The 11,277-nt window shown below is 44.5% G+C and overlaps 1 protein-coding gene across 1 annotated transcript in view; it reads left to right on the top strand.

The window, feature by feature from the left end:
- Window positions 1–6,517: 6,517 nt before the first annotated feature.
- SEMA4G (semaphorin 4G) overlaps window positions 6,518–11,277 on the top strand; it is a gene marked incomplete at its 5' end in the record, with an annotated part of 37,282 nt that continues 32,522 nt past the window's right edge. The window contains 3 exons of the mRNA XM_015410345.1: window positions 6,518–6,666; window positions 7,764–7,826; window positions 7,955–8,053. Of these exons, the coding sequence (XP_015265831.1) occupies window positions 6,518–6,666; window positions 7,764–7,826; window positions 7,955–8,053 (311 nt within the window). The remainder of the gene's footprint in view (window positions 6,667–7,763; window positions 7,827–7,954; window positions 8,054–11,277) is intronic.

Genomic DNA, 11,277 nt, shown 5'->3' with positions numbered 1-11,277 from the left:
TCAATAGTTTTTGTTCATCAATGTGCTTACTAATTCTTTCCTTAATAACAGTTTCCACCAATTTACCCGGTATCGACGTCAGACTGAGTGGCCTGTAATTTCCCAGATCTCCTCTGAAACCCTTTTTAAAGATGGGAGTGACATTAGCTACCTTCCAGTCCTCAGGAATGGAGGCAGATTTTAATGAAAGATTACTTATTTTTGTCAGGAGATCCACAAGTTCATATTTGAGTTCTTTCAGAACTCTTGAATGTATGCCATCCGGGCCTGGTGATTTATCAGTTTTTAAGTTGTCTATCAGTCATAGGAGCTCCTCTCTTGTCACCTCAATCTGACTCAGGTCTTTCAACACCCCTTCCGAAATCGGTGTTTCTGGAGTGGGCAAGCACCCCTCATCTTCCACAGTGAAGACAGAGGCAAAAAATGCATTCAGCTTCTCAGCCATTTCCCTATCATCCTTCACTACTCCTTTTACCCCTTGGTCATCCAAGGGTCCCACTGCCTCCCTGGCTGGTTTCCTGCTTCTAATGTATTTGAAGAAAGTTCTATTGTTGGTCTTTATGTTTATTGCAATATGCTCCTCATATTCCCTTTTTGTCTGCCTGATCACAGACTTGCATTTTATTTGCCACGGTCTGTGTTCCTTTCCATCAGCCTCACTGAGGCCCCAGTCACACGGCAAAGTTGCCGTGGGAGAGGCACAGATGGTGGGCGGATTATCCGGGCACAATCACACCCCAACATCTGGGAAGTGGAGTGCACCCGTGGCTTACCGCCGAAAATGCGCGTTAAAAAGTAGTACCTCCAAAGTACTAGTAAACGTTTGCCACGGGCTGCCTCCAGACTCCTGTGGTGTGATCGTGCCGGTGCGTGGCATTCCCCTCCGGTCCCTCGTTTACCTGCCAGCGCTGAGGGAAGGACCCATGGTGTGCTGCCGGCACGTCTGATCGCATAATCGTGGATCGAATTGCGCCAGGGCAATTAGCCACGCTTCCCCCGTGATATCCGGCCCGTGTGACCGGACTAGTTTTCCACTGCTTAAAGGAATCCTTCTTACCTTTTACAGCTTCGTTACTTTGTTTGTTAAGCATGCATAGGGTTGCCAAGTCCATCTTCCCCCCCCAGCGGGGGACTTCGAGGGCGTTCCTGGAAGGGGTGGGGCATCCCCAACGTGATGACGTCACGTTGGGGACGTCTGCCGCACACACACACACACCGGCCGTGCGCTGGATCTCCAGAAACAGCAGTTCCCTGCACTTAAAGTAGCCGGCAGCCGGCGTTTCCCCTTTAAGAGAAGCTGCGTTTCCCTTTTAAGAACGAAGCTGGCTTTTCCCTGCAACCTTGCGGAGTTCGCGTTTGGGATGAAACACGGGTTGCACACCCTTAAAGGGAGAGAGATGGGTGGCTGTGGGTGTTGGGGGGGGTAGAACCCCCCCCAAAACAGGGGACCCCTGGCAAACCGGGGGGTTTGGCAACCCTAACCATGCAGGCCTTTATATAAGCATTTTCTACAGGATATGCCTTTACCAGCTGTTTAGTTGAAATTATTGCACCCATGTGCACATGCATGCATATACCCAGACACACATTGTTGCACTTGCATAGTATCACCTGCACAAGGGAAATCAGTGTCAATATAGGATTTTAGAACAATGTGATGCCATATTCAGGGCTGTATACATGGTTCTAATATTGTGGACCAGGTAAATTGTTTCAAAGTGGTTCCAGCCCCAGATTTTGGGAAGTTTCCATTCGTGCTGCTTCAAAACTGGATTGATACAATGTACAAGAACCAGCACATCATACACAGTCTACTAGTTTCCAAGACAAAGTGCAGGGTTGTCTTGTTTTGCCCCAGGACACCTGTCATGTTCCCACTTCTAAGTGTGGGAAGCTACTGTGCCTGACTGAAGATGGGCAAGTTTTCTAATGTATGCTAAAATTCAGGCAATGTACTGTCAACTGTAGAGAAAACAGTTTGCTTTGATTGTTAATCCACTTTCTTTCATGGCCATAGATCAATGTAAAATGGATGCAATCACTTTTAAAATTGCACATGTTTTTTCACCCATGCATATCAGCAGTGAGAGAGAGGCTCAAAAGTATTTTGTGGCATGTGTGAAACAGAAATTAGGATAATTTAAGGAGTGGAGAAAAATGAACTTTGAATTCAGTTGGTCAAGCCATGTGCAAGTGGAAGGAAGGAAGAGAGAAAGAGACAGATGTTCTGTTTAAACTACTTAAATTTTTCCTCAAGGAGGAGGGGGTGTTCTAGGCAAATTCTACGTCGGTTAGTCATAAGCTGATGTTGTTGTTTTTTAAAATAGTCATATCACAAATACGATAGTTCACACAAGAGAAAAGTTTTATCAGAGTTTTATTTTTTCTAACCATAGTTTGATCACAACTAGTGTGGCAAGATGCTCAACAATGCTTCCATAGCTTCTTGAGATGTATACAGGGGGGAAAATATATATCTTTGTAACCTTATTTGCAAGCAGAGATCTGACTAAAAGGCTGTTGTTAATTAAAGTTTGTGCAGAAGCACCAGTCAGTAAGGGCCAGTTGACATGTACATATTCATGACTTGATTACTGCAGGATCAAGCTGTTATTCGCATGTGTGAATGAGCATGTTAAACGCTTCAGATAGATGGCACTTTAGCATTGTCTCAGGCTCAATGCTTTTCAATAGAATCAGGTCAGATATTTTGCTGCAAGTCATTATGATGGGGGGGGGGAACCCTAAGTAATATAAATGTGTATGTGAGCCTGCCATAAGATTCACTGCCTTATGTCTGACAGATAGATATAGATATTAGCATAACTACTTTTCAGAATGTATCCTTAGTTCTATCAGTTTGTCCTCACTTGTATTCTGAATCCAGTTTTATCATCAGTCCTCTCTTCTGAACTCCCTCAAATCTGCACGTGTTCTTCATAAATGAAGAGAAACAAAAATGAACCCAATTTTCCATCTGAATTTGCCCAACTATTTATTTATTTAGACAACTTAAATGATGCCTCTCCAGAGACCTGCTTGATGCAGCTAAGCAGAATCAAGCAGTGGTCTCGCCCCCCCCCCTCCCCGCCTGCCATGGCAGCATCCTGCTTTTTTTAGGCAGCCTGGTTAGGGAACAAACACGGCTTTTTCGCTGTGATGAAACACCAGTAAACCAGGAAGATCCTAAGAAGAAGCCTTTCACCTCCATCTGTCACAGGCACTCAGCTGATCAGGATGGGAAGGGGGAGGGAAGGTTGTCGAGGCCTGAGGGCTCTGCAGCCACTTGCCTGACCTCAAACTGTCTCCCGTCCTGAGAACCCTGGTCTGAACTGGCCTCTTGGTGACTCAGCCAGAGAAGTGGCAGGTAAAGGGATATAAATAGCATCTAGTTTATCAGGGCAGCTGTCTGCCTGAGGCGATTGTCTCCCAGTCAAGATGATTGTTTTCCCTCGTCTCTCAAGGGCCAGGGCTTTAGAAAGAAGGAACATGTGGGGAAGGTGTGACTGGATTTGGCTTTGTATGTGGATTTGGCTTTGTATGTGGATGACAGCATTTGTTTGTGTGTGTGTGTGTGTGTGTTGAAAGCAGACAGAACAGCCCAGCTAGCTTAGCCCAGGTTTGTTGGAGCTTGGGAGCTAAACAGTTGGCCTTGGCCAGTCCTGGGATGAGAGACTACCAAGGAAGATGGGCTGCTATGAAAAGGAAGGCAGTAACAAAACACCTCTGCTCCTGTGGATGGTGTTGCCATGAGTCAGTTGTGACTTGATAGCACTTTCTTCTTCTGTGATGCAAAATATGTAACATTAACTACTGATTTCTGTTGGAATACATCATCATTCACAATTATCCATGAAAGTCCAGGCACAGGTCCCAAAAGGGTTTTCTAAAAAAATTAGTTATCTAGTAATAACTGCAGGAAATTCTGCAGATAAGAGTCCTGAGTGCTCTGTTAATCTATGCCCTGTTTGTTGGCTGTCCATCATGTGAAGGAGGATGCTGGACGAGATGTATGAAGTTCTGCTTAATATACTTGTATATGGCTATGCGGAACAGAAAGGGGCAGCTTGCCTCAAGTGGTTGATTTTGGGATGCTATTCAAGAGTAACACATTTTGAATTGTCTAGTTTTTTATTATATGTTAATCACCATCAGGGGTTCCATGTGGGTTTTCTACCTCAGACACCAGCATAGCTTACACAGTGAAGTGGTTGGGAGCACAGACTAGTGAAGTGATCATAGTTAAATCCAAGGTAGCTTCCAAGCAGCAGACAAGGCCCAGCAAGCCAGGGACAAAGCTGGTAACACCAATTATATTTTTCCTTACTGGTAATCAGGGGTCTTGTTGTAGAAAAAGAGCTGCCGGAGCTCATTAGCATAACTCATTAGCATAACTTATTTGCATATGCCACGCCCCCTGACATCACCGGAAGTGACAGAAGGCCACACCCCCTGACATCACCGGAAGTGTGTCAGAAGGCCCGGCTACTTACCCTCCTGCTTCATCCTCATTCCCAAACGGAATGAGGATCGAAGCAGAGGGCGGGGTAAAGAAGGGGGCGGGGCTTCACCACGTGACTGCCCCGCCCCCTAGAGGTTCTCTTCCGGAGCTCCGTACCTGAGAGCTCCCCCCCGACTAGAGCCCTGCTGGTAATAACAAATGTTCTTAAGCCAGGAGAAATCTCAGTGGTTCACCCCCACATGGCCATCCAATTGCACAGTCACTTTGTGAGGCTTCAGCATGGGCTTTTGCAGGGCTATTTTTGGGCAGGAACGCACAGGAACGAAGTTTCGGCTGGCTCCCGAGTTGGCCACGCCCAGCAGGAACTCATTAGCATAATAGGCCACACCCAACAGCAGAAACGCATTAGGATTGGCTACATTAGGGTTGTGTGGCCTAACATACAAAGGGTTCCTGCTACAAAAAAAAAGCCCTGGGTTTTGACAACAAACAAGGTAAACAGAATAAGAAGCAAAAGGTGGGTGTGGCTGAATGAGCACACTTCTGGTAACGTGGGGGTGTGGCCTAATAGGCTAATGAGCTGCGCTGTCAGGGGTGTGGCCTAATATGCTAATGTGTTTCTGCTGTTGGGTGTGGCCTATTATGCTAATGAGTTCCTGCTGGGCTTTCTCTACAAAAAAAGCCCTGGGCTTTTGTGATTCTGGTGCATGGTTGGTTGTTCTGGGGGGTGTGTGTGTGTTCCAGAATGGGACTCTTCAACAGTTCTGTTCTGCTGAAGAGATGGAAGGGAAGTTTTTATTCTGTGGTGGAGGAAAGTGAGGTTGGGGCTGCTGGGTACTGACAATAGGTTTCTCCACCAGGGCTGTCTGGAGAACTCGAGATCTGCCTCATCTGGTAACAGATTCTTGAAATCACTGGACTGACACCCAACATTGCCTATATTTTCAAAAGATATAATAGCTATTGTGGTGTCTTGCAGTTTTACATAATGCCAAGATAATAGTTTCAGATAAAACAAAACTTCACTATCCCAATAATTAGTCCATTTTCTCCTATGCCAGCCATTGAATCACCATAAGATGCTTCATAAAATGTAGACAAGAACTTTCCTTTTGTCACCTAGTATCTACCCTAAACTTAATAACCCAGGTTAGCCTGATCATGTCAGATCTTGGAAGCTAAGCAGGGTTAGCCCTGATTTGTACTTGGATGAGTGACCACCAAGAAAGTCCAGGGTCGCTACGCAGAGACAGGCAATGGAAAACCACTTCTCAGTGTCCCTACTGGGTTGCTGTAAGTCGGCTACAACTTGACAGCACTTTCCACCACCATCTACTCATCCCACAAACACGTTTAGTGGATTAGAACCTGCCAGTTTATGCCAGTGTACCTTTCATGGTTTCAGTGAGCCCACTTGTGGGATAGCGCGGTATAAATTAAATTATTATTATTAATAATGATGATGATGATGATGATGCTGTATTGTGGTTACAATATTGGCATAAAAAAACCACTAACACACACACACACACACACTATGGCCAGATTGGGTGGCTGCCATGGTGGTCTTACTCTCTCTCCTTTGCAGGCAGCTTGCTCTCCTTCTGGCAGTTGCCTTGCTGCTGTGATGAGAGCACAGAGGCAGTAGAGAAGGGGAGGAGGCACTTGAGAAGACAGCCCCTTTACTTCCATCCCTTGAATGAGAACCACAGCTCAGAAAGACTCACAGATTCACAAATCTCCCAGTTCCTCTGTTTTAAGGTTGGAACTACCTGTCAGCCACAAGCCTTACCAGGCAATGACCTTTCCTGGAACACGGGAAGGGTTCCTCATTGGGGGAGAGCCACAGGTAGCCTGCCAGCCACATGTGGTTCCAAAATCACTATCACTGGAACAGTCACTTGCCTCATTGGAAGATGTCACTTTCCCTTTCTTAGCACAGCAGAGAACTTCAGTTCAGCCACAATGCCCAGGTGTTCCGAAGATGGGATTGGCTCTCATTTATTGTTGAGAAACTTGCTTTTGATTCCCCTGCTTTTGTGCTTCTCTCTCCAGATTTGTCTTCTGTGAGGCATTTCAGCAGCCATGCCCAAAACTACACCACCCTCCTGCTAGAGGATGAGAAGGGAATTCTTTATGTAGGTGCCAGGGGGGCTGTGTTTTCCTTAAATTCCACCAACATTGCTGACGGCTCCCATCAGACGGTAAGTGCAATTGCATTTCACTGACAGACCTAACAGTCATCCCCTTTGTGGTCTTCTTTGTTGAATTTGAGTTCCCAAACGCAGTTAGTAGCATTACACAATACCTAAAAACACCTTAAAGAGAACCCTGTGTACTTTCTGAAATTTGGGAGCATAGGTCACCAGATCTCAATTCCACATGAGACTTAGATGTGGGGACCTCTGTTGTCCAGAAGTCAGGCAAGGAGAAGAGTTTGTTCCTGTAACAGGGAGAGGAGTATGACTATCTAGAGCTGGGGTGTCAAACATGCGGCCTGGGGGCCGGATCAAGACCCCCGGAGGGCTTCCATCAGGCCCTCAGTGGAACTGGCCATCTCCTGCTTCCAGTTCTGCTGCTGCTGCATCATAGCTTGCTTCGCCAGACTCTCTTAATCACTCAGCCATTTCATGTTTTAACCTGGGTCATAGATTCAAAACTCTGAGCATGAGATTTCTGTGGTGAATCTCAATAAATCAAAAGTAGGTTTGCAGCTTACAGAGCTAATGTGTTAAGCATATTTTTATTTTAAGGGGAAAAAATCCGCTACCTAGCACTACATTTTATGACACAAATGGCCCGGAGCAACAAGGTCTCATTTATGTCAGATCTGGCCCTCATATGAGTTTGACACCCCTGATCTAGAGGCTTATGCACTCGCACATCAGTAACATCTGTTCATTTAGGACCTTTATTCCAGCGTGGTCTCTTTCCTGTGCTCTGTGCAGAATGAGAGGGAACACATTTGGCCAGGCAGAAATCCTTCAGTGTCCATGAAAGGCATTTTTATCTCCCTCCCACCTTTGCTTCCACTCACCCTGGAGCTTTCCTTTAGGCTTTTACTTGCAACATCCAAGTTCCAATTTTGGTCAAGGGATTTTAAAAGCTAATGGACCACAAAAATCTGCAGCACTACCCTGGGCTGCACTTCAATAAATCTACTTTTCCTGCAAAAGAAAAACATGAACTTTGAAGAGCCCTTGTGAGCTTCATGGGCTTTGCCTCTTAATGTCACTGCTCAGCCACCATTTCCTTTGTTGGGCCCCCCCAGTGAGTAATGATCCCACTTTTTATTTTGCAGATGGATTGGAAGGCCTCTCCTGAGAAGCAGGCAGAATGCTTGAAAAAGGGCAAGAACAATAAGGTACGTGCAGCCGGAGGCTGTGCCATTTTGCCCCTTTGTCTGTGCTGCTGATCTGTTCATGCCTGTAGTAAACAAATAGCGCACTGTAGAATTCCTTTGCAAACCATATTATCCTTTTCTTTTTGCAGACGGAGTGTTACAATCATGTCAGGCTTTTGCAGCGGCTGAACTCAACCCATCTGTATGTCTGTGGAACATATGCCTTCCACCCCCTCTGCACATACATAGTGAGTAAAAGATGGGGAAAGGTTCACCCTTGTCTGATGGCCCTTTTTGGCTGTGATGTTTATGGAAAGGAGATCGGATCTTAGTTGTTTGCTGCCGGAAGCTGGACTTTGCAGGTCTCAAACTGGCTAATACCTGAGATATCACCTGGAGAAACCATTTCTGCATACAAAACTAGCTAAGAATACACTTTCTATAGATTGGTATGTATCTTGGGCAATAACCCAGTCCCAGATCCTGGCTCCCGTGTTGGTAGCCCTTGCCAAGGAATGCTGGGGTCATAAGGATCAGGAATTATATTGCCTGGCAGAAGGAGAGATGACTCTGGGAAGTCCCCTTTTCCCTCCTGTCCTGTCCAGTACGTTGTCCTCCAGTGCTGGCTGTTTGTTTTCACACAGCATTAAACCTTCCCTTTGATGTCACAATGATGTAGGGGCCTTTTCAGGTAACAGGCAGGGGAGCTCTGCCATGTTTCTCAGCTAGCGCTTTAGTTGCTGAAACATGCTCTTTCCCCTGTATTCCAACTGCAATGTGCTGCAGCTGGTATATCAGCTGTAGAGCTTAGTGCTGTGCAGTGTCACTGGTTATCACTGGCATATGGATTTTTAAAAATTGTCTGAAGATGCCCTCAGCCATAGTGATCTAAAAAGTGGCCAGATTGGCAGCTAAGAAATAAGATGTACTATCAAAGATACATGGTGCTGCCTTTTGGAGTGCTACTCTTGATTCTCTTCTCTACCTCCCTTCTCCTTTCCTTCTTTTTGAGGCATGAGGGTGTGATGAGAACTTGACAAGGAATGTTTGAGTATGTGCGTTAATTTGTAGATGATCCTTTGGCTGGTCACTGTGTTATAAAAAAGATCCATTAGTAAAATGTTAAAAATTAAAAAGCAAAAAACCCTTGGGTGAGGGAAAAGATCTTTTCAGTAATGGTGTCTTCTCCTAGCCCTGGGACTTCAATCTGCTGGTTTTGTGCCTGGAACCTTGTTTGTGTAGGAACACCTAATTCTGAAGATCCAGGGGACTGAACTTTCTCCCCTGCTGTTATCAGTGCTGTCTGTGACTAATTTGAACTTTCCCCCCTTCTATTCAGTAGTGTTTCTTGCATCATATGCTCAGAGTAAACATGCCAAAGTAAAGATGCCAACCCTAATAGCTGCCAGGGTTGCCAGCTGCCTGGAGAAAAAAAACTTCAGCGGCATGTATCCACACGCTAAGCCTCTATTAAAGGGACAGGGCATTTTTCTCAAAGCCAGTTTGCAATCCTAGTAGCTACCCACTGTTACACAGGCCTTTCAAGGACTCCAGCACAGTTTGGATAAAGAACAGAATATGCAGCCTATCCACGTATTGCTTCCAGAGTTTAATTTTTATTTATTTGTTGGGTTTTATCCTATGCTTATCACCGCAAGAGTGGTCCAGGTTGCTTACCCACTCCCAAAGCATGAAAAACACCATTAAAATAAAATAACCACATTTAAAAAACCTCTCAAACAGCAGCTTACTTGCTTTTAATTAGATTTGGAAAGAAAGACTTCACTGGAAAGTCTGTGGTGTTAGGCTCAGGCAAGTTTCCTTGGATATTGCATTCCAAAAAACAAAGGGACCCAGGGCAAGTTCTGCTACACGCCTCAGCTAATCTAACGCAGCATGAGAAGTAGCTTCAACAGACACTATCTAATCAACCTCAGGACTAGCTAGGCTCACACACAGGAACAGGTGCTCCATCAGCCACAACCTGTGATGCAAAGAGCCAGAAGTGAGATACTAAAACTGACAGGCATTCTGTTGGTCTGTTGAGTTAGCTACAATCATCAGCTGACTTCTCTGGATTACCCCATCACTGGGATATTGTAGGCATTGCAAACACCAACTAGAGCAATATCTGGAGACCAGAAGAAGCAAGTAGTGCCTTATAATCTGGATCTGTTCCAGGCTCAGCTCAGTGCAGTCTCTTCTCTTAGAGTCTGATCATCATAATCTTTTGACAAAGATGTAAGATCTCTGCAAGTGGGTAGGTAACAGTTTTGGCAAAGGGTTCTTCCTTCTTCATCAAGAATAAGTCATGCCAGACCAACCTTATCTCCTTTTTTGACAGTTACTAAAATGGTTGACTCTGGCAATGCTGTGGACATAGTGTATCTATTTTTTTTGGCCCCCCCAAAGGGGAATTTTTTTATTGTTGCATTTTCTACACACTACATATATATGGAATGGGGAAAGGAGTACTAATGCCCTATCACTATTACTATGGGAAATGGGTCAGGGAAGTCTAAATAATCTACTGGATAAGAGGAGGGAAAACTACCATTCTATTTTAAATCTCCTACTGGATATGGGGAAGGGGTAAAGACTAATACAAACCACGATCTAAAAAAAGCTTAAAAACAGACCTTTTTAACCTATTAGTACAGGTTATACAGAGATTAGTTTGATTATAAAAAGTATAAAGTTATTAGCTTGGCACAATTACTGCCCTTAGCACTCATGCTTTAGTTTTAGAGTCTTATCTTCTTAGATTTCTTCATTTTCTGCAGTTTGGGAGCGGCCTCTCCTTTCTCCAATTCAGATGATTCTGATGACGAGGAAGTTTGGCTTGTTGAGTCCTGTGAGTAGGACTCCTCATCTTCTTCTTCCTCCGCATCCGTTTTTAAATTCTTTTCCTTCTGCTTCTTTTTTACATTAAGCATTTGATCCATAAATCTTTCTGCTTTTGGAACAGAGTCATTTTTATATTTTTAATCCTGGTAATTAAAACTCAACCCTTCCGGAAATAGCCATCTATACTCTATTCCCTTTTTTTTTTGCAGAGAGAGAGTAAGCATCTTGTATAGTTTCCTCTTTTTTCTTACTTCGAATGGGATGTCTTTCAAAATTTTTATCTCTTCATTCTTGATTTTTAAGGATTCCCCCATTGTTGACTTTAGCACCCGTTCCCTGGTTGATCGTTTCGTGAATTTTAAATAAGTTTCCCCTGGGAGTTTATTTTTCTTTATAAAACCCGGTTAAGTCCTGTACGCCACATCCATTTCTTTGATTAAGTCTTCTTGTTTGTAATCCATTAGTGGGGCCAAGGCAACCGCCAAGAGTTCCTTTAGATCCTCATTCTTATCCTCAGGTATTCCATGGAAATGTAGAACATACATGGATCTTTCCAGCTGGAGCTGTATTAGTTGCGTTTTATCCGAGGATCTCTCCTTCTCTGCTTCATCCACTCTTTTATTAA

Source organism: Gekko japonicus, unplaced genomic scaffold, assembly GCF_001447785.1.
Source record: "Gekko japonicus isolate JY-2015 unplaced genomic scaffold, Gekko_japonicus_V1.1 scaffold1568, whole genome shotgun sequence".
Classification (NCBI taxonomy): domain Eukaryota; kingdom Metazoa; phylum Chordata; class Lepidosauria; order Squamata; family Gekkonidae; genus Gekko; species Gekko japonicus.
Note: the sequence above shows the minus strand (reverse complement) of the source record. Positions and strands in the feature narration are given on the sequence as shown.